The sequence below is a fragment of the Purpureocillium lilacinum genome (assembly GCF_023168085.1).
Source record: "Purpureocillium lilacinum CBS 284.36 DNA, scaffold_4, whole genome shotgun sequence".
Classification (NCBI taxonomy): Eukaryota; Fungi; Ascomycota; class Sordariomycetes; order Hypocreales; family Ophiocordycipitaceae; genus Purpureocillium; species Purpureocillium lilacinum.
In genome coordinates, this window is record NW_027072114.1 from 3,795,690 (window position 1) to 3,817,932 (window position 22,243).

General features: G+C 61.2%; 7 protein-coding genes across 7 annotated transcripts; 6 read left to right on the forward strand and 1 right to left on the reverse strand.

The window, feature by feature from the left end:
* Window positions 1-89: 89 nt before the first annotated feature.
* PLICBS_006310 (uncharacterized protein) lies at window positions 90-1,567 on the forward strand (the record flags this gene model as incomplete). The annotated part of the gene is made up of 2 exons (XM_018320087.2): window positions 90-832; window positions 1,321-1,567. 2 exons carry the CDS (start codon window positions 90-92, stop codon window positions 1,565-1,567), a joined length of 990 nt encoding a protein of 329 aa, XP_018182561.2.
* Window positions 1,568-3,064: 1,497 nt separating this feature from the next.
* PLICBS_006311 (pyruvate dehydrogenase E1, beta subunit) lies at window positions 3,065-4,283 on the forward strand (the record flags this gene model as incomplete). Its single annotated transcript, XM_018320089.2, has 2 exons — window positions 3,065-3,460; window positions 3,525-4,283. The coding sequence occupies 2 exons, from the start codon at window positions 3,065-3,067 to the stop codon at window positions 4,281-4,283; spliced, it is 1,155 nt and encodes a 384-aa protein (XP_018182563.1).
* Window positions 4,284-4,879: 596 nt separating this feature from the next.
* PLICBS_006312 (uncharacterized protein) lies at window positions 4,880-8,750 on the forward strand (the record flags this gene model as incomplete). Its single annotated transcript, XM_018320090.2, has 2 exons — window positions 4,880-8,014; window positions 8,070-8,750. The coding sequence occupies 2 exons, from the start codon at window positions 4,880-4,882 to the stop codon at window positions 8,748-8,750; spliced, it is 3,816 nt and encodes a 1,271-aa protein (XP_018182564.2).
* A 355-nt stretch (window positions 8,751-9,105) lies between these two features.
* On the reverse strand, window positions 9,106-9,835 carry PLICBS_006313 (vacuolar-sorting protein SNF7; the record flags this gene model as incomplete). Its single annotated transcript, XM_018320091.2, has 2 exons — window positions 9,106-9,384; window positions 9,491-9,835. 2 exons carry the CDS (start codon window positions 9,833-9,835, stop codon window positions 9,106-9,108), a joined length of 624 nt encoding a protein of 207 aa, XP_018182565.1.
* Window positions 9,836-10,873: 1,038 nt separating this feature from the next.
* PLICBS_006314 (uncharacterized protein) lies at window positions 10,874-11,428 on the forward strand (the record flags this gene model as incomplete). Its single annotated transcript, XM_018320092.1, has 1 exon — window positions 10,874-11,428. The coding sequence occupies one exon, from the start codon at window positions 10,874-10,876 to the stop codon at window positions 11,426-11,428; it is 555 nt and encodes a 184-aa protein (XP_018182566.1).
* A 2,009-nt stretch (window positions 11,429-13,437) lies between these two features.
* Window positions 13,438-14,921, forward strand: PLICBS_006315 (uncharacterized protein; the record flags this gene model as incomplete). Its single annotated transcript, XM_065600918.1, has 5 exons — window positions 13,438-13,587; window positions 13,648-13,856; window positions 13,905-14,047; window positions 14,292-14,308; window positions 14,358-14,921. 5 exons carry the CDS (start codon window positions 13,438-13,440, stop codon window positions 14,919-14,921), a joined length of 1,083 nt encoding a protein of 360 aa, XP_065456990.1.
* A 4,939-nt stretch (window positions 14,922-19,860) lies between these two features.
* On the forward strand, window positions 19,861-21,687 carry PLICBS_006316 (uncharacterized protein; the record flags this gene model as incomplete). The annotated part of the gene is made up of 3 exons (XM_018320096.2): window positions 19,861-20,424; window positions 20,493-20,716; window positions 20,787-21,687. 3 exons carry the CDS (start codon window positions 19,861-19,863, stop codon window positions 21,685-21,687), a joined length of 1,689 nt encoding a protein of 562 aa, XP_018182570.2.
* Between the last annotated feature and the right edge of the window lie 556 nt (window positions 21,688-22,243).

The following is a 22,243-nucleotide window of genomic DNA, read 5'->3' on the forward strand; positions in this document are numbered from 1 at the left end:
CGTCATCCTTCCAAACTCCCGAGGTCAACGCCCTTCACGTTGGGCGTTGAGCAAAGCGGTCCATATCCATCAACCGCTCAATACTCACCATGGCCGACGCGACACCATCCAGTTTGATACCGCATATTCACCTGCTGTGCATGGAAAAGCGCTTCGTCAGTGCCTTCACGTCGGCGATTGCCCACCACGGCCTCGAGTCCTCCACAGCCCTCACCTTTGAGCTTCACAACGCCGCGTTGCAGTTCGTTCCCGAGTCAACGCGCTTCGACCTCGTCGTCTCACCCGCCAACTCATATGGGCGCCTTGACGGTGGCTTCGACGACGCCATCTCGCGCGCATTCTCCCCGCGCGACGACTACCTCGCTCTCACGCGCGTCGCCCAGCGCACCCTCTACGACACGTGGCGCGGGTTCGCACCTCCAGGAACATGCACCCTCGTGCGCATACCGGAAGACTTTGATCCGCCTCGCTCGCGCAACGTCTGGGGGGCGCGGTACCTGGCGCTCTGCCCGACGATGCGCACACCGCAGGAGGTGACGTGGGATCGCGAGGTCGTCTACGAGAGCGTGTGGAGCCTGCTCGTCGCCGTGGACCGGCACAATGAAGGCGTCCGAGCCCGCTCCAGCAGTCATCAGGATGTCGAGATCGAGAGTATCCTGATGACGCCACTGGCGACGGGCATCGGGAGAGTGAGCGAGGAGCGGTGGGCGCACCAATGCGTCCTGGCCATGAATCACTTCCTCGAGGCCAAGCAGCGACCCGACAAATGGAGCAGCCTGGCCCCCGTGGACATCTTTGAGCATACCAACGAAGTGGTCGACACATGGACCATGTGAAGGAATAGACCTCGCACTACGAGGTGGCGCCGAGCGCCGTCGCGAAGGGTGGCTGCCATCAATGTGAAGTCTGGCAGGAGGTTATCCTTTGCACTTGTCCGCCTCAGTCGCCGGCGTCGCAGGAGCAGCCTGCCTCTCGGACGCCGAGGGGGCTGCTACGCTTTCTTTTAAGTTTTTCGAGGAGACTTGTCGAACCGTAGTCGCGAGCGCCTCGCACTTCACTATGGCCAGCCTTTGTTTACATATATGAGCAAGTTGACAGTAAGCAGCTCGGAGTATTCTTTTTCACCCAACAGTCTTCAGCTCGCAAGTCGAAGCATTGTCGAACAGCACTCAAAAGTTACCCGAATCGAAACACGCCCCCGGCTTCATCCCGGCGGCTGGAAGACATCGCGTCCATGCTGATTGTATTTCCACGCCGCGCACTCGCGCGGTTCTCCCGTTCAGTCCCCGGAGAGGTACGCAGGGCATGGCACATAGCCAGGTGCGGCATCAAGGACATCCTCGACGAGACGGAAGGCATGCGCTACAGCTGGGCATTTCTGGATCTCGACGCTTGCGGTGCATCCCACCTCGACCCGCTCTCTAATCGAGAAGTCAGCATCGTTACAAGTCGCGAGATTCCCGAGGCGGCTTGGATCGATGTACTCGACCAGGTTCACGACTATCTCGAGACCTTTGAGGTTGGATTCAACGTCCAACTGCGCTACGTCGAAGATATTGAGTGGTAGGACCCCGACGACATGGGCGACGCGGGCACTGCGGATGAGTCGTCGGACATGGACCCGGCGTGGATAGAATTGGGCTCGCAGGAAGGCGACCGAGATGACGATTGGATGCCCCCGGAATTTGGGCTTCGCCCCAGGCCCCTGCACGCGCATATAGGCGCCGTTCGACAAGAGAGCGTGGGCGGCGTCTTGTTCAGCGCGATTGGCCCACGGCCAGGGCGCGTCCGGCGACGTCGAATTGTGTTTGACACACATGAGTTGACGGCATTGGGGCGCCGGGTAGAGGAGCGCCTGGAAGAGGAGCGTCTGGAAGAGGAGCGCACCAACAATATGCGACGCGTTGGCATCATGCTGGCAAGAGCTGTCACAGGAAGGGCGCAGTCGGCTCCTCCGCCTGCCTGGCCACCGGACGCTCCAGACAGCCGGTAATTCTCTGCAGGCGATTTATCCACGACGTCGATGTTGCGCCAGATTTGCGGGGGGCGCTGTCCTGGAGGTCGTTCTGAAGCATTGCATCGGTGCGGTTGGGATCGAGTGCCTTGGATGTCGCGATCAAGAGAATGGGTTGACGGTGATGTTGCGGATTGGCATGTTGGGATTTTAGTCCCACCGATTAGCGGCACGTGAGAGAAAGCGGAAATGGTAGCCTCGAGCGTCAGCGCAAGAGTTGCTGCGCATCAATCAGATCCTGCTTCAATGTGATGAGTCCGATGAGAGGAGTCCGTCCAGGTTCGTGGATTTCTCGAAGATGTACTCCGTAAAGCGTATGTATGTATGGGCAACAGAGCCACGAGTCCGCTTTGTCGACAGCATGCAGCGGCAGACGGCCAATGGCGCCTTGCGCTCCCACTCGCTCGTGCGACTGCCGGGAATAAAATGTCGACGATCAAGATTGCACTGGCGAGCGGGCGAGGCGAGGGTAAGGGGACTGAAGAGGGCCCCCCTGCCAGAGCTGGTGGTGACCCCTGCAAGAAAGTTAGTCAGCGGGCGGGCCCTGGCATGCCTGTCAATTGGGGGGCGATGGGGGGGGCCAGACTCGCTCTCACTGATTGCTGGCGCTGAGTGCTGATTGCTGCTGGTGCCCCAACAGACCTGGACAGGGCCCTTAGTCGCTGCCGCCCGCCGCCGTCGCCGCCGCAATTCAACGGGAGTGACGGGCGGCCGCCTTTTTCGGCGTTGGTGGGGCCCCGCCAGGGGAGCTCGCTGGTTGGCCAGCATCCCCAATGGAAAAAAAAAGCTTGGGATGCCGGGCTGGCCAGCGACTTCGCACCGCCGCAAAACGCCCAGGGAGCTGGTTTCGCCGTTCTCCGGAAATTCCCTCTCCATCGACCTCGACGACGACGACGCTCAAAACCGCCTCGCCTCCCTCTCCCGTCCCTGCCCCCCCGCCGGACCGAGACGACGTGCCCGAGACCCTTTCCTGCCGGCCCAGAGCTGTCGCCGTCCCCCCTTTGTCGCCCGCCCAATTGACTGAGCTCAACATCGTCAGCCTCCACCATCATGTCCCGTCTCCTGCGACCTGCGGCCCGTCTGGCCGCCGCCTCGACGCGCGCCGCCGCCGCCGTCAAGGCTCCCGCCGCTTCCTCGCTCGTCCTCCCGCGCGCCACGACCCCCGTCTTCTTCGGTGCCCAGCAGACCCGGCGGTACGCCGAGGGCAATGGCGTCAAGGAGTATACGGTCCGCGAGGCCCTCAACGAGGCCCTGGCCGAGGAGCTCGAGTCCAACCCCAAGGTCTTCATCCTGGGTGAGGAGGTTGCCCAGTACAACGGCGCCTACAAGGTCACCAAGGGCCTGCTGGACCGGTTCGGCGACAAGCGCGTCATCGACACCCCCATCACCGAGAGCGGCTTCTGCGGCCTCGCCATCGGTGCCGCCCTCAGCGGCCTGCACCCCGTGGTACGTGCCGTCTCCGTTGGTTGTCGCGAGCAGAGTCCATGAGCTAACGTTTACATTCTCCCAGTGCGAGTTCATGACCTTCAACTTCGCCATGCAGGCCATCGACCAGATCGTCAACTCGGCCGGCAAGACCCTCTACATGTCCGGTGGCATCCAGCCCTGCAACATCACCTTCCGTGGCCCCAACGGCTTCGCCGCCGGTGTCGCCGCCCAGCACTCGCAGGACTACTCGGCCTGGTACGGCAGCGTGCCCGGCCTCAAGGTCGTCTCCCCCTGGAGCGCCGAGGACGCCAAGGGCCTGCTCAAGGCCGCCATCCGCGACCCCAACCCCGTCGTCGTCCTCGAGAACGAGCTCATGTACGGCCAGTCCTTCCCCATGTCCGAGGCCGCCCAAAAGGACGACTTCGTCCTGCCCTTTGGCAAGGCCAAGGTTGAGCGTGCCGGCAAGGACCTGACCATCGTGTCGCTGTCCCGCTGCGTCGGCCAGTCGCTCGTCGCCGCCGAGAACCTCAAGAAGAAGTACGGTGTCGAGGCCGAGGTCATCAACCTGCGGTCCGTCAAGCCCCTCGACGTTGAGTCCATCGTCAACTCGGTCAAGAAGACGGGCCACCTGCTCTCGGTCGAGTCCGGCTACCCCGCCTTTGGTGTCGGCTCCGAGATCCTCGCCCTGACCATGGAGTACGCCTTCGACTACCTCGACGCCCCGGCCCAGCGCGTCACCGGCGCCGAGGTCCCCACGCCGTATGCCCAGAAGCTCGAGGAGATGAGCTTCCCCACCGAGCAGCTCATCGAGGACTATGCCGCCAAGATGCTGCGCGTCTAAGTCACGGACGGGGTTGGATATGCGGAAGGAGGAACAAACATAATGACGGCGAAGCGTTGGTCGCGGCACGAATCATCCTCGGCGCTCAACGAAGCATGAGGGACATGCAAACACCTTTTTTACCAGTATCGATAGACGGCGAGGAGGGGGCACCCTGTACTTGTATTTGCGTTGTCGTGTATACACCCTCTTCTTGGCCGTTACTTCATGGCGTGTGTGAACTGTCGGCGGTATCCATTAGCCTCACCGATGCGGAAGGGCTGCTGCGAAGCCCAAGTTTGTCAGCGAGGCCGCTGCGATGCTCGCTCAATTCATAAATGTGCTTAAAACGAGGCGGTAGCTCACGCATCTGTTTGCTGCCAACTGCGCGTGCTGTAAAAGTGAACGTTTTCCGAGGCGCCGATCGTACGAAGCAGCTGCTGGAATATTTGCCCGCTCACCGCGGTGTGCGTCAGAGCCCCTCCACACACCGATTCAGCGACAGTGGGGCAGGCCAGCTCTAGCTTGTACCTCAACCTCACCTCGCAACGTCACCAGTCACCGCAGCCTCACCCATCCTCACCACTCCACGTTCTCGATAGCATCGCGCAGTCGCCATGTCCGGCATAGACGCGCTCCTGCTCTCGCAGGACCAGCGCGAGGCCGACATTGCCGCGCCTGCGCCCCAGCGGCAGCCGCCGCAGGACCCCGAGGATCTCAAACGCCGCCTCGAGACTCTCTTCCTCTCGCCATCCGCCGAGTTCTCGACAGAGTGGCTCAACCGCCTGCAGCAGCGATGGGACTTTGAGGCCGACTACTCGTCCCTCTTCAAAATTGCGCCGCCGCAGACGCGCACCGTGACGCGCTTCCTGCGCCATGGACTCGAGGGCCGCGTGACCGGCTACAAAAACGTGACGGTTCCCATGAACAGTGCCACGGCCAAGAACTCGACCAGTCTGCTCCGTAAGCCTGCCAACAGGGCCGATTTTGTGAGAGGCGCGGCAGGTTTCTTTCCGTTTGCCCCCGGTGGCTTGGAGGGCATCGAGGCGACGGCTGCGCTCGAGGACCAGATGACCGCTGGAGGCGCAACTGAAGACGGATCGCGGGCCAATAAGCTCGACAGGGTCATCCAGCTGGGCGAGGGCGGCCTGCTTCAGGTTGCCCCCGGCTTCGAGCGGGGCATCAACTTTGGAAAGAAGGCATCCGGCAACGAGGATGCCGATGCCGTCAAGCACATCCTGGAGGAAGAGCCTGAAGCTGCGGGCGCCACAGAGCAAGACGAGGAAGGCTCTCCGGCGACTGCAGAGGACGAAGTCGATGGCGAAGAGGACGGCGACGACATTGACGACATCCTGCCTGTCGAGTTCCCCTCCCTTGAGCCTCATGGTGTGCTCGCGGCATCCAGCGCTAGGAAAGCTGGTCGCGAATGGGCGCACATGGTCGACATCAGACACGGCATGCCCAACTTCCGAGAGCTTGTGCCCGACATGGCAAGAGAATGGCCCTTTGAACTCGATACGTTTCAGAAAGAGGCTGTCTACCATCTCGAGAACGGCGATTCAGTTTTCGTTGCTGCGCACACTTCCGCTGGCAAGACAGTCGTGGCCGAATATGCCATTGCGTTGGCCGCCAAGCACATGACCAAAGCTATCTACACGTCGCCCATCAAGGCCCTCAGCAACCAAAAGTTCCGCGATTTCCGCCAGGACTTTGACGAGGTCGGCATCTTGACGGGTGATGTGCAAATCAACCCCGAGGCCAGCTGTCTCATCATGACGACCGAAATCCTGCGCAGCATGCTTTACCGCGGTGCAGACCTCATCCGAGACGTCGAGTTTGTCATTTTCGACGAGGTTCACTACGTCAACGACTTTGAGCGCGGCGTCGTCTGGGAAGAGGTCATCATCATGCTGCCCGAGCACGTCTCGCTAATTCTGCTGTCGGCCACCGTTCCCAACACCTACGAGTTTGCGTCGTGGGTTGGCAGGACGAAGCAAAAGGACATCTACGTCATTTCAACTTCCAAGCGCCCGGTCCCTCTGGAGCATTATCTCTGGGCTGGCAAGGAGATGCACAAGATTGTTGACTCTGACAAGAAGTTTATCGAAAAGGGCTGGAAAGACGCACATGCCGCGGGCCAGGGCAAGGACAAGCAACGGCCGGCGGAGAACACGATCGCAACTCGTGGCGGAAATCCCCGCGGCGGCCAGCGAGGCGGACCCCAACGAGGCGGGCAGCAGCAACGCGGCGGACGAGGTGGCGGACCGCAGAGGGGCGGCCAGCAGCGAGGACGCGGAGGCCCTCCTCGTGCAAGCCACGCCCCCGGACACATGGGTCGCGGTGGGCGACCTGGCGGAATGTCGTCCGCTGCTCAGGATAAGAATCTCTGGGTGCATCTTGTCCAGTTCCTGCGCAAGAATACCCTGTTGCCCGCTTGCATCTTCGTCTTCTCCAAGAAGCGTTGCGAGGAAAATGCAGACGCCCTGAGCAACCAGGACTTTTGCACGGCAACGGAGAAGAGCCACATACACATGATCATCGAAAAGTCGATTGCGCGGCTCAAGCCCGAGGACCGCGTGCTGCCGCAAATCATTCGGCTGAGGGAGCTCCTCGGCCGCGGCATCGCTGTGCATCACGGCGGCTTATTACCCATCGTCAAGGAGCTGGTGGAAATATTGTTCGCCCAAACACTCGTCAAGGTGCTGTTCGCGACGGAGACTTTTGCTATGGGCCTCAACTTGCCGACGCGAACAGTCGTGTTCTCGGGTTACCGGAAGCACGACGGGCACTCGTTCCGCAACCTTCTCCCGGGCGAATATACGCAGATGGCTGGGCGAGCTGGACGTCGTGGTCTGGATACGGTGGGTTCGGTCATTATCGTGCCGCCCGGCGGCTCGGACGACGTTCCCCCGGTCGCGGAGCTCCGCAACATGATCCAGGGCGAGCCGTCGAAGCTGCGATCACAGTTCCGCCTGACGTACAACATGATCTTGAACCTGCTGCGGGTCGAGGCGCTCAAGATTGAGGAGATGATTAAGAGGAGCTTCTCCGAACACGCGACACAGCAACTTCTCCCCGAGCACGAAAAGGACGTCAAGCTGGCGCAAGCAGACTTGGCCAAGGTCAAGCGCGAGTCGTGCAAGATCTGCGACGTGTCCATGGACGAGTGCCATCAGGCGGCGCAGGACTACAAGCAACTTACGTTGGAGCTGTACAAGGGCCTGCTGAGGATCACCATCGGCCGCCGCATGTTCACCTCGCAGAGGCTCATCGTCTTCAATTGGGACGGCATCCGCACCGTAGGCATTCTGGCCGCTGAAGGCCCCAGCCCGCGCGGCTCCATCGATGAGCCGATCCTGCAGGTCTGCGCCTTGAAGCCGCTGCGCGATCGGCGAGACGCGACCGACCAGCTGCCTTTTATCCCCGGCTTCCGCAAGTGCATGCACAAGCTGCCCCAGGGCCGGCGCCGGACGCAGATCAAGACTCTGCACGTGCCGCTCAGCGATGTCGAGTGTGTCACGCGATGGATCCTCAAGGGCACGATCCCCGAGATCCTCAAGCACGGCGCGGCGGGCATGCAGGCGATGGAGCGACTCCAGGAAATTTGCTCCTCGTGGGACGACCGGTGGGATGAGGTGGACATGGGCAAGATCAAGAGCCTTCAGCTGCAGGAGATTGTCGAGAAGCGGGCGCAGCTCGTCAAGACGATCCACAGCTCGCCGGCGACAAAGTGCCCGGCGTTCTTGAAGCACGTAAGTGTATCCCAGCTCAAGTACAAATGTCATCGTACCCCTGCTGACCAAACAGTTTGCCATGTGTCACGACGAGTGGCTCATCAAGGAGCATATCCAGCAACTTAAGCAGTCCCTGTCCGATCAGAACCTCCAGCTGCTGCCCGACTACGAGCAGCGCGTACAGGTGCTGAAGGAACTCGACTTCATCGACGACGCGACGCGCATCCAGCTCAAGGGCAAGGTCGCATGCGAGGTGCACTCAGGCGACGAGCTCGTGCTGACGGAGCTGATACTCGACAACGTGCTCGCCGACTTTGAGCCCGCCGAGATCGCAGCCCTGCTCTCGGCCTTTGTGTTCCAAGAGAAGACACTCGTAGAGCCCACGTTAACGGGTAACCTGACGCGCGGGCGCGACACCATCGTGGCCATTTCCGAAAAGGTCAACGACGTGCAGACGCGGCTGCAGGTGATCCAGTCGTCCGAGGACTCCAACGACTTTGTGTCGCGGCCGCGCTTCGGGCTCATGGAGGTGGTGTACGAGTGGGCGCGGGGCATGAGCTTCAAGAACATCACGGGCCTGACCGACGTGCTCGAGGGCACCATTGTGCGCACCATTACGCGCCTCGACGAGACGTGCCGCGAGGTCAAGAACGCGGCGCGCATCGTCGGCGACCCGGAGCTGTACCAGAAGATGCAGCAGGCGCAGGAGATGATTAAGCGGGACATTACCGCCGTGGCAAGTCTTTACATGTAGGGAGGATCGGAACTGGATGGGTGGCTTGCATGGAATGGAACATGTAGAGTAACTAACTAGAACCTGGCATGGCGATTTGTGTCTCGAGCAATTTCGGCATGTACAAGGTAATGAATGAGGCACACGTCTAGAGCAATCCTATTAACAAAGAGTGAGAAAAAACACACGGCCTTTCGCCAAACGCCACCCATGTCCAAGCATTCATTCCGTCATGCGTGCGACTTCCCAGTCTCTCTTTCCCAGTGTCTCTCTTCTCTCCCTCTCTCTCTCTCTCGCACGTCCACTTCGTACCCCCTCTCTCTCTCTCATCCACTTCGTGAAACCCCCCCTTCTTCCGTTCGTGACGCCGCGCCGCCTACGCCCGCAGCGCACGCAGGCGCTGCTGCAGCTTGTCCTCCTCCTCGGCGGTGGGCTCGGCGCTCGCGGCCTGGGGCTCGGCGGCGGCGGGCGTGGCCTTGTTGAGCTCCATGCTGAGCTCGACGCCGGCGTCGTCGGCCAGCTTGCCGAGCAGCTCGTGGACGGCGTCCTCGCCGACCTGGACCGAGGTGGACTGGGTGATGGCGTCCTGGTAGATGCCGTTGGACATGGCGTACTCTTCGTTTTGCTGCTTGAACTGCTCGAGCGTGACGAGGGTCTGCAGGGCAATAATGGGTCAGCTCAATTCCGGGCATTAAACCGCACATACGTAGAGCATCGTAGACCGGGACAGAAAAAAAGGTTATGGATGAGAGCAAACGCACCTTTTCCGGGTTCGTGTTCTTCTGGGCGACGTTCATGGTGCGCGACGACTGGGCCATCATGTGCGTCATGCGGTTCATGGCGTTGTTGGCCTGGATCTGGGCGGCCGACAGCTCGGCCATGTCGGCCATCTGGTCCATCTGCTGGGCGAGGGCCTGCTTGGAGAGCAGCATCTTGGCCTTTTGGTAGGCCTTTGCCGTCTCGCCCTTCTTGAGCAGGTCCTGGATCTGCTTCTTGAGGATGGGGTCTTGCTTGGCCGCCTTTTGCGCCTCGCGCCGCGCCTGCTTGGCGTTGAAGCGCGCCTGGAACTCGACCTGCATGTCGCGCGCGAGCTGGCGGTTCGACATTGCGGCTGCGTGTGTTTTGTGCCCGTGTCTTTGTGTATGTGTGTCTGTGTCTGGTCGGGCGGCGGCGGCGGCTGCCTGTTCGGTATCGGGGCGGGGACGGGGCGGTTGAGGAAACGCGCGAGGTCGGCGGTTTAGTTTGATGGGCAGCGAGCGGTGCGGCGAGTATGCGACGATGGATTGCGTGGATGGATGGATGGACGGATGCGCGGTCGGGTGGGCGGCTTCGAGATGTACGAGGTTTTCGAGGTTCGGCGGCGCTGATGGTGGTGGTGGTTGTCGGCGAGGCCGCTCGTTGCGGGAGGCGTCATGTGAGGCGAGGCGCACGGCGGGCACTGGGAGCGGGGCGCCACGCGGTGACGCAACAGTGATTGCACCGCCACAGACCACCAGCCACAGGGTCTCAGCCACGGAGTTGGGAGCGGAGGCCCGCATTTACTTACCCTACAGCCGCCGACAGTGTGTCAATTCAAAGCCCAATGTAGGCGAGGCGAAGAGCTGTCGTCGTGTTGGACTCACTAACGAGGCCATAGCTATACGTTCGAGTTACAGACTTGCGGTGCACTTCATTTTCGTTGTTTGTATGGCTCTGCACTCAAAGGTAGAATAGCAGACCGATCTACCACAAACGACTGCCTGTCGATGGCCCCTCCATCACCAACACGCGAAATGTCACGCAGGAACCAACCTGGGACACCAATTCAGTTGACATTTGACTCCTGGACTGGGAGGGAGTCGTCCCTAATAGTGTTTACAGGTTCTTTGTAGGTGAAGCCTGTGAGCGCATCCTTGGCGACACGGGGCTTCCCTGATCAGACAAGCTGGTACGATCAGACAACGGGCGCAACAACAGGCGCAACAACAGGCGTTGCGGGATGTGGTGGCGTCGAATCCAGGCACACCCCAGAATGTCAGCGTCATGGCTGCTGCCGCCAACGTCAGGGACGGCTTAAATGCAGACGTCCATGCCACCTCACAGCTCCCCTCCGTCACTCTCGACGACAACACCAGAAAGTCAATCACGTAGCGCGCTGGACTATCATGGCCTCCAAAGTAAAGCTCAACGTGCAGAGCTTCCCGCGCCCGCCCGCTCTGCAAAAGATATCCCGCGACATCCGGATCACGTTCCGAGGCGATACGATTGCGCAGACGCAAGACGCCTACTGGGTGCTGGAGACGCACCACCCGCCGAGTGGGTTCCCTGTGATGACCCCGATATCGTTCGGGAGAGCCTTGCTGTCTTTGCAGCCGCTGATGGGCACAGCATATTACCTCCCGCGGACCTCGGTCAAGCTCGCCCTGACGCCGACCGGACGCAGGACAGGCTGCGAGTGGAAGGGCACCGCGACGTACTACGAAGCCAAGCTCGGCGACGGCACGACCGTGGCAAACCGGATATGGTCGTACGAGGCCCCGACGCCGGCGTTTGAGCCGATCCGCGGCTACTTGTCCTTCTACGCCGGCCCGCCTTGGGATTGCTTCGTTGATGGCGAAAGGGTTGAGCCGCAGCCGGGAGACTTTTACGGCGGCTGGGTCACGTCCGATATCGAGGGGATCGTCAAGGGCCACACCGGTAACCTTGACCCGGTCATTTAGAGAGGGGTGTCGCCTGGCATCGCCGTTTGATGAAAGTTGCTGCGGCATGAGGAGTCCCTGAGCCGGAGTCAGGGACGCGCCCAGAGCCAGAGCCGTTTTTGGTAGGTCTCACTCGGCGGCCAATGCTCCGCCTGGCGTTCTCGATCATCGCGCCGAGTCCGACCCCGTTGAGCAGAGTTTTGCTGGATCTTGGGTCGCGTCTCGTGGCCCCAGTAGGATCGAGGCTAGGCGGCTTGGGCACGGTCTCCCGAGCTGTCCTTGGCTTGCTTGGGCCCCATCTTGACGTGACAAACGCAATTCCAGAGGCAAAAACTAGACGCGCCGGCGCAGGGCAAGAGAGGAGAGGCGGGGAGACGACACGTACGCTTGCAAGCCTGAACAAGACGAAATGTGTCGAAGAAACGATGAAGCTCGAAGGAATGCCTTAGCGGATGCGACGTAGCTCCGTACCGTGTGGTTTTCCACAGTAGCTGCGGTTCCAGACACTGTGCTTGCTCCTTCCCACTGAGACGGAAGATGTGTACTACTACCAAAGCACATTGCCAGCTCAGTCAGGGCATCCTCCATCGCCAGCGACAACACTGAGATGCGAAAATGCAAAGCACTCAACCAACGGGTCGAGACCGCGGGCCGTCCGAGCTGACGATCTATCATCAAGCCACGCGATCGGAGCGGCCCCGGCGGGCCTGCGCGTGCCGAGAGCAACCACGAACTCACGCACGGCCTGTGCGTGTGTGTGCGTGTCGCAGCAGGTCAGCCCATCAGCGTCGCACCTTGCCAACTCTCGACAGGCCTCCTGGCTCGGGTGCCAGGGTTGCCCGCTGGCCACGACGTCACTTTTTCTGCAGCATGTCTCACACGACTGAGCCAGGCCGTCTCTTGCGTCGCAAGCTCTCCTGGCCGCCCGCCCAGTCGCCAGAGGACCTGGGCCTGGCTGGGCAAGGCGGCATCACTCCAGGAGACAGCGAGGGTGACGGCGCCTCCGCGCCAGCGTCGACGCCGATTCCCACGAGGACCACGGGTCAAAAGAACCCTGGATCTCGCTGCTGGACGACGCCGGGGTCCGCCTGTCGACGAAAGCCCCCACGTCGCGCCAGAGATGAGCAAGATGAGCTACGGGCGGCCTTCGGCTAGACCCCATTTCGACGGGGCGCGGCTCCTCCTGCACAGTAGCGCGCCTCGAAACCGCAGATCACGGCCCGCGGAACAGGGGCTGGCCCATGCCGGCAGATGGGCAGGCTGCGCGTAATGGGGGTGAAGCCAAGGAGCATCGCACCGCATCGCCAGAGTGATTTGATTTGGCTCGGTCGGGGCAAGGGGCGGATGCAGCTGCCCCGACGAGGTCTCTTCGCTTCGCACCCGCCGGTACTTGGATTAGTAGTGATTCCTCAGGGCGAGTCGACACTGGCTGACTGCATAATTAAGCCTCTGACGGACCGTGGATAGTCGACCCGCTTCCTGGTAGCTGGGACGCCGGCTGTCGTTTGGTCCAGCGACAGCGGCCGCCCAGCATCCCATGGCGAGCTCACCCGCGGTTGTGCGAGGGCGTACGAATGTACCAGATACCGAGTGCCGCACCCTCCTCCTCGTCCAGCTCGCGCGCGGTTGCACCGCCTGTCTGTGCCAAATGACAGGAGCTGCAAGTCGAGCGACCCATGGGCTTCCGTCCGGAATTGGACTCGGCCACGGCAGGTTCCTTCAGAGACAGTATTGCAACTAGCTGTGACCATGCAACCCTCGCCCATCCGGGGTCGGAATCCGCCCACGGCTTCGGGTCCCTGACCTTTGCTTCTTCGCTGCCATTATTAAACTCCTGCCGCTTCCAGACCGTTTGTCGCCTGCGGTCCGGCGCATCTGACAACTGACGTTGGCTTCTCGGCGTGCCAGTGCGACCAACGCTCGTAACGACCCAACGGCGAAGCGCGCGCGTTTCGGGGACGAACGAAGTCCTCGTGTGCTTCCCGCCGTCGTGGCCAGGCTACCCATGACCTGCTCGCTTCATCGCCACCATGGAGCTCACAACCTCGCTGGCGATTGAGTCATGGATCCTCTACGCCGTCGGCGTGGCCGTCGTTGTCTGCCGGATGTTATCGCGGCGGATCAAGCTGGGCAAGTGGAGGCACCTCATGATTGACGATTACCTCATGGTGTTTGCTCTCGTATGTCGCCTGGAGAATGCATCGCTTTGACCTGTTCTCGGCGCCAAGCTGACCTGCCAGGTCAACTTTACCGGAGTCGTCGTCTCTATCAACGAAGTGGCCAAGAATGGCAGCAACTACATGTCGCCCGAAGACGCCGCGGCACTCACTCCGGAGGGCGTCGACCGAGCCGTGTACGGAAGCATCATGACCTTTGTCCTCGAGATATTTACCCTCACGGCCACATGGACCGTAAAGGCGTGTCTCCTTATGCTCTACGCCCGTCTAACGTAGGTCCGCCGTATCCCCCGTCGTCGCAGGTTGACTTACTGTGCTAGGCGAAACACTCTTACCAAGCAGCATTTGTTGGTCAAGATTGCTGCCGTGTACTGTGCGTTGACGTACCTCATCGTCACCTTCATGTTTGTCTTCTACTGGTGCAGCCCGACGTACGAGTACTGGGCGGTCCCTGTCAGGATAAGTACGCACTGTCGCCCATCCGTCGTCTCTGCCACGGCTAACAGGAACAGTGCAATGTGCGACATACTACCACCACATGATCTTTGCGACCGCATGCAACATCTCCTCCGATCTTTTGCTATTGTTTATCCCGATACCCATTATTATCAAAACCCGGCTTCCAAACAAGAGGTGCGCATGACGCCCTTGACAATTTCCCTTGGTGCTGACCCGGGCTAGAAAAATCATTCTCTGCTGTATTCTAGGACTGGGCATCTTTAACGTAAGGCATCTTCTACGTACAGGCTTGAAACCGAAACTAAATCTGACAGATCCTCGCCGCGATTCTCAACCGATACTACAATTTCAGCACGCCAAATTCCTACGTGTTCCTCTTCTGGTATGTCGCAGAGGTGGGCGTTGCCATGCTGGTCGGCAACCTGCCACTCTGCTGGCCGATCCTGCGCACCGTACTCGGAACCACAGAGAGCTCCAAGACGCCATCGTACCATGGCGAAACCATCAGCGGTGGAGGGCGACCGAAACGACACAAACATCCTCTGTCCGCAGTGGGCACGACCGTCATGGGCACGATGTGGGACAAGATAGACGACCAAGAGTTCGGGACAGGGGCGAGCGAGGGTGCCCAGACGCAGCGGACTCCTTCGGACCAGGGGAGCCAGATCGAGCTGGTGCTGCAGGGGCACAACCACAACCACCACCACCATGCCGCAGTCAGCGCGAACGAGGACCCGAGCCCGGATACGGCGCAGATATTACAGCCATCAAGCTCAGCGGGATCAAGCGGAGCCGAAGGCGCTGGCAAGGCGGGCGGTGACAAAATCATGGTGGTCACGACCGTGGATGTGTCGTCAGAGTCACAGCACGGCCGATGAGGAACAGGATAGGGGGAGTAGGATTACTACGGCATGCATGGAAGACCGGGGTTGATTACCCTTGTTTGTGGGAATGCATTGCTAGCGATACATTACGACACGTTGGCGCGCTACGGCATCCTGGTTGTACTTGATATACTCTAGGGCATATCCTAGAGAGATGATATCCGTGGACTGAGCCCTGAAAAGTTATGCGCGGGTCACGATATAGAGTTGTGGATTGGTCCAAAGATGATTGCGTCCTGTGCACTTCGTACAGGAATGGTAACGCTCCACGCCCGGGATGCCGCATTCGGAGGATAGACACGATGGCGGCGCGCACATCTAAATAGAGATCTGGTTCTGCCAGATTTAGCGAAGAAAATCTACGAGCCCTTTGTGCTGGCCACCTGGCTACAAGGATGATCCTCGGTATCAACACAGTTGAGGCTTGCGAGAAGCTCTCTCCAGCTCGCCACTACCAAAGCATTAAGCGAGAGAAACCGACTAGGCTCACGAACCGCCTCTGCCGCTACAAGGACGAGGCTCGCCTGCTGATACTCATCCAGCTGGCGAGATCCATCAGTGGCGCGCCTTCGGTTCGCCGCTAACTACCGGGGCTCTCTGAATAGTTCCCCGGACCACCCGAGAGGTTGTAAGAAAGCCTCGTGTGGCTGGCTGCCACGACAACGATATCCCCGGCGCGGCGAACAGACAGCGGAGCCGACGACGATGACCGCGGCTCGACAGCCGAACGGGGCCGGTTCGGGTCGGGTCAGGGCAAGGGTTCCAGGTGAAACATGGAGAGAGGCGCGTTTGGCGATGGGATGACGCCATGTGGGGGACGGACACCTGACGGACGGAGAGAGACAGAGACAGAGAGAGAGAGAAAATGATGGCAGCTGGGATGAAAGATACGAGCAGCTCGTAAGGTCAACGACATGGGGAGTGGTAGTCTGTGGTCGCGGAGCGCCGGGCGACCGTGGCTGGCTGACGCCAGGAGGCAGGGACGGGGCTGGGCCAGGGCACTGGGTTGTGGTTCTTCTTTCGAGATTGGCAGCGTCTGTATCCCGGGGGATGGAGGCTGCCGCAAGAAGTGAACTCAACGCTACGAGTATTCCATGGCATCATCCACGGGCGATCAGCGTTCCTCTGACGAGTGGCATTGTTCGCCCGGGTAGGCGTGACAGGGGAGCAGACGAACTTGCGTCCTCTGTTTATTCCATCGCGGCTCTCGGTACCGGGCTTTACCGCCGGACGGTCATCCCGCTGATCGCAAGTTCGCAACCAGACAACCATGACCAACCTAGCCTCGGTCGGGCGACGGACGGCCAACAGAGGCAGGCACCGCACCTTCTGAGCCTCGGGACAAGGCTACGGTAGAAAAACTTCGTCAAACTGATTTGGAAGCCAGGCCGATGGGAGAGACACCCCAGTGAGGGGCCAGAGGCGAATTGTGTGGTTGCAGCGCGGAGGGTCCGCCGGCGTGTCGCCGGAGCGGGACATGGACAGGACTCACAGGAGGGGGCGCCAGTCCGGGGGGAGAGGTTGTTCCTCGGTGAAGCATCGAGGGGGGAAATCGTCCAGCGCGAAGCAGTGGCACTCGATCAATGTTGTTCAGCAGGCCTCTCGGCTTGCCCTACCTGGACACACCAACACGGTACGCAGCCGTGCCAAAAGACGACCTCCCTTCATCTGCCATGCTCGACGGTGGCAGGCCAGCAACATAGGTACGCCCCCGGCCCAGACCTCCAGGTACGGGTGATGGTGCCCGTCTTCAGCGCGCGCCACTTCCGCCAGACTAGCTGCTCGGAGCGCGCCCGCCGCGCCACAGCACAGCACGGACGGGGGGGGGACCCTCTCCTGCTCCCTCCCTGTGGGCACGGGAACTGGCGGGTTGTTGTGGGTGGTGTGGGTGGGTGGACAGCGCGGGCGGCAGATCAATCATCAAGCCAAGCCGCGCCGAACTGGGGATCGGCCGGCCGGCTGGGCTGATAGCGCAGCCCCTGGAGGGGGGGCCCTTGCCAGGCCCAAGCCGGGTTGAGAGGGGCGGCCAGAGGATGGCTTGCTGAAGTTCTGACGACCGGGCTGCGTGCCTCTGCAGAATTCTTCAATTTGGGGAGGTGCAGGTATCTTCACTAGCCCGTCCGTACTGTGCCTAGGGCCCCCCCCCCCCGAGGTTGCGTTGCCCTCAACTGGCGGCGTTGCATCCGGGGCGTTTCGAAGGTTCTGCCAACGTGGCGGGCGGTGGTATTGCACCTTCTGGCTGCCCGCCGCTCCCATGTCCCCCTCCTGTCTCCAGTCCCTCTCTCCCTGACCGAGGGTTACTGTCACCCATGGAACAGATAATACGGGTGCATTGAGCCCAGCCTGGCGCCATCCACGGTTCGAGTTGGGTTGGAAGAGAAGGGGGTAAGCTTAAAAGCACATTGATACATAAAGTACGGAGGGCACATGTCACCGATATCACAGGCGCCTCGGAATTAGGCGGCCGTCCCAGTTTTGGCCTTGCGCATGCAGCGGCCGCCCCAAGCAAAAAACAGAGCCGGCCGCAGGGACGGGGACGTCGACGTAGGGAAAGTGCCGCAGGTGGCGCGATGGCTGGGTCTTGATATGTGACGTGCTTTCTACTTGGGACGCCGTCGTGGGGGGGCCATGTCCATAAACCCTGGAAGGGCAATCGTCGCTCCGTGACGGGGTTTCTGGATTGCTGCGAATGCTGCATGAACGTCGTAAAGTGATGGGATTGACTCGGACGGAACCGGGCTACGGCAGCTCGACGATAACACTCGCTGTCGCATGTCACGACAGCCCGGCCTCACTCGCATCGCATTTCACTCCGATATGAAGCAAGACACACATGGGCGAGCGGGGGGGAAGGCAGGCCCGCAGGGGCCTGTGTAACTCAGGCCGCATCATCTCCCATCGCGGGGTCACTGGCCGCGCATGGAGCCGTGAGTTATTACTTGGCCCTGTCCTTTCTTAACTCCCGTACAGCACTAGAACCAGATTCGCAAAATAGAGGACAAGGTAATGAAGTAAAAGGGTCATTTGGAGCTTTCGCAATACTAGTAGCAAGCGCCTCTGAAGCCCCTCCCCCCCCCCTGGCTCGTCGTGCCGTTTAGGGAACCCGAAGGACGGAAACCCTGGCCCCATTGTGCCCCGAGTTTGGCTACAAGCCGTATCTGTGTACCCGGACCGTTCTTGACAGGGCAGGTGATACAAGGACAGGACACAGGACAAGCGGCCGAGGGCACGAACGATGGATTCACTCACCCACAGGATGGCGGCGGCGGCGGCGGCAGGGTGCCACTTTGGGCGTTGGTGGTTCATGTTTTTATTTTCTCCCGCCACCTCGTGCGGAGCAAGAGCCAACATGAAGCCCAGCAGCAGCGCGGGCGGGCGCCCCCCAAATAGCTACGCAGCTCCACTCTCGGATCTTCTGTGGTGTTGGTGGTCCCCTCCCTTGTCCAGATTTAGAAGACGAGCTGCAACGCTAAGAGTCCCCGTCTGTCTCTTTTTCTTCCCCCTTCCTTGCCCTGCTCGTCTCATTCTCGTTGTGTTGCGGCGGGCCGGCCGTCAGACGCCGATTCCTTCTCGAACCAGCGCGAGAAACGTCGCCCCAGCCCCCTGGCCCCTGACTCCCTGCCAGTCCCTGGACTCCTCCAAGCCCCTCTTCTTCCTCCCCGCCGTTCTGTTCGGCAGGAGGAGACGACGCATCTCCGCTTGGTACCTACCACCATAATGGACCATGGCCCGGCGCATGGAGGGAGGGCCTGGCTTTGCGACGCCACGGGCAAGGTCATGCCCGGCGCTCTGTTGTGACTTGTGTCCCATGCCCTATCCATGCTGAGGGGACGCTCGCGGTGCCGACGGAGCTGGTGGCGGCGGTGGCTCGCAGCCCCGGCTGTCGTTCTGTCTGAGTGAGAGCGTGCATGCGGGCATCGGCTGCGAACGCCATCTGCGGCCGCCCCCGGATGCATGTATGTACGAAGTACGCCTGCGTCTCCTGCGACTCCAGGCGCATGGAGGGGCCATGGCATGCACTGCGCGCACCGCCCGCATGCCGCTTGGCCACGGTTCGCCATGTGCTGGATGGCTGGCTACCACTATGTATGGTCCATAGAGGCAGGGAGGGCCTTGCGGGTCGCCGCCACGCACGAGGTCGGCACATGGTTGCTTGCTTGGATTTTCCTGCTTGCTTCCTTGCCTGCTTTGCTTGTTGGGGTTTGGTCTGCTTGCTCTCGCCCTCTCCTGGGTGGAAGAAGCAGCACCACCACCACCAGCATGCTTGAAGCCAGCCGGCCAGCCAGCCAGACGGCAGGCCTGCCGGTCGGCGCCCTTGTTGATGCTGCAGATAGACCTGGGCCTCGCATGCATAAGCTTGAAGAGGCGCTAATCGACGACTCCCGGCACCGCGTTGTACCTCATGTAGGCAAGGTACTGCTCGTATGGTGGCATGTTATACACCTTGGACCGTTTGCCCGCGCGGAGCGCCGGTCGACTCGACTTACACGCTAGCCAGCTCCGTCGCTCCAGTCTCCAGTCCCTCGTCCATCCATCCATCCAGCAGACCAACTCGCCTTCCAGTCCCCTCAGCCCAGACAGGCTTCCCTCTCACCTTTTCTTCTTCACCGCCGGTGTCATTTCTATTCCAAGCCCTCCTTGAACATTAATCAGCCCCCGGCTCAGCCCTCGGAGCCCTACCATCCCGTTGCTGACTCTTCATCTTGAAACGCAGGTGTTGGCTTGGCCGCCGTTGCCCTCGCCCGGAGCTTGTGTTGTTGGGTCCAGTGACGTCTTGTCTCACACACATATGTCCGCCGACGGTGCCGCCTCGCAGATCTCGACGGGGAGAGACAGATATTAATCATCTTACTCGTTGCGGACGTTTCTGGTAGCGCGTGCAGGTGGTGACACACTTCGACCTTCCTCGCGGACGGAGCTCCAATCGACAAGCATGGCCGTTCCACAGACGACGACGACGTCGGCGGCGGCGGGGATGCCGACGCCGACCTCAGATCAAGACAACTCGAATGGCGGCAACAACAATTCCAATGCCGAGACATATTACACAGAAAAGGCCGTCACGCTGAGCACGTCGTACCCGTCCCCCGTGCCGTCCCGCCATGAAGACGCAAGCGCGCCCGGTTCAGGGACCGGAGGAGGTCGCAACAACGACAACGATGCCGCCGCCGCGCCGCTGGCCGCCGTCGTCCCCTCGCGGCTGCGCGCCCTCAACGCGCGCATTGAGGGCCTCTCCGGCTTCGAGGCCCGCGGCATCACGCGCGTGCTGCCCGAGGAGCGCCGCCCCGCGAGCCTCAGCGACGACCTGCAGGTCGCCATCATGTGGTTCAGCGCAAACATCTCGCTCAACAACCTCGCCGCGGGGATGCTCGGCCCGCTGCTCCTCGAGCTGGGGTTCCTCGACTGCGCGCTGCTCGCCGTCTTCGGCGCCCTCGTCGGCAGCCTGACGACGGCGTACATGGCCATCTGGGGCCCGCAGAGCGGCAACCGGACCATGGTAAGGAGTGCCAATACGCCCGTCGGTAAACATAGTCGCAAAAGTACAGAATGACTGACCGAGTCTAGGTCGTCCTTCGCTTCTTCATGGGCTACTGGCCGTCCAAGATCCCATGCCTCCTCAACATCGTCCTCATGGTCGGGTACGCCACCATCGACGGCATCATCGGCGGGCAGGTCCTCTCGGCCGTCAGCGGCGGCCAGATGACCATCATTGTCGGCATCGTCGTCGTCTCCGTCGTCTGCTGGGTCGTCGCCGTCTTTGGCATGGCCCTCTTCCACAAATATGAGAGGTACGTGAACACCATCATCATCATCGTTGACATCACGACAGAGCGTTCCCCCATGCTGACAGTCACCAAGATACTCGTGGCTCCCCCAGGTCCTCGCCCTCTTCGTCCTCATCGGCGTCGCGGGCCCCTACTTCGACGCCTCGTCGCAGTCCAAGGCCACGGGCGCGCTCCTCGCCGCGCAGCGCCTCTCCTTCTTCAACATCTGCCTGTACGTGCCCAACTCGTGGGCCGCCGCCGCCTCCGACTTCTACGTCTACTACCCGGAGCGCACGTCGCGGCGTAAAATCTTCCTCCTCACCCTCGTCGGCCTGTGGACCGCCTTCTGCCTCGTCTACCTCATCGCCATCGGGCTCGGCACCGGCGTCGCCAACCTCCCCGCCTGGTCCGACGCAAACGCCATCTCCTCGGGCGCCCTCATCGTCGCGGGGTACGAGCCCCTCAGGGGCTTCGGCCGCGTCTGCTCCGTCATCGTCGCGCTGGGCGTCATTGCCAACAGCATCCCGAGCACATACTCGGCTGCGCTTGGCTGCCAGACGCTCGGCCGCTATGGCAAGGCCGTCCCGCGCTGGGTGTGGTCCACGTTGCTCATCCTCGTCGAGTTTGTCCTCGCCGTCGCTGGCCGCGAGCACCTCTTCCTCATCTTTCAAAACTTCCTCGCCCTCATGGGCTACTGGGTCATGATCATGATTGTCATCGTCTTCGAGGAGCACATGCTCTTCCGCAGGGGCAAGTTCGCCTTTGACTGGTCTCGCTGGGAGGACCGCAGCTACCTGCCCGTCGGCTGGGCCGCCTTTGCCGCGTTCCTCATCGGCTGGGCCGGCGCCATCCTGGGCATGAGCCAGGCCTGGTACGTTGGGCCCCTCGCGCAGCTGGCGTCGACGGGCGACGTTGGCTTGTGGGTTGCCGTCGGCTTCACGCTCGTTACGTTTGCGCCGTTGCGCCTCATTGAGAGGAGGCTGATCGGCCGTTGATCCCGCCGACCCCTTTTTGCGCTGCACTTGCGCATCATTTGGTTCACTTCATGGCGAGCATGGTCCGGTGGGGGTAGTTGCTGCGGAGTTGTCATGTGCTTTCCGGATGCCGGTTCCGCTTGCTTCTGATTCTTGTCCTTTAAAAACCCATCATGGAGTCAAGTGTACGGAGTAGACAAATAGACTGAGGCCTCGAGGGTTCCCAGTATCGCCCTACGTCATGTCGTGCCAAGGCCCTCCGAAAACCGTCCCGCCGTCAGTGCTCGATATCAGGCGCCGCGCAACGTCCACTGCTTTGTGAGTGATCGTGAAAGGCTTCACCGCTTGCCTCTGATGCAGCGGCGCCAGCACGGGCCCTCCGTGCCACGGGTCCCCGCCGCGACAGACCGCTTCCTCAGGCCGGGCATCGGTTCAGACCGGATATCTCGGCAAGGAAACGTACGGACGAAGTACCAGTCACTCCGAAAAAAGGACTACCCCGGCGGCCAAGCCGTTGGTTGTGGCGTGTAGTAACGCTCCGGCGACGCGGCCATGGTGCTCGGAGCGAGACCGAAAC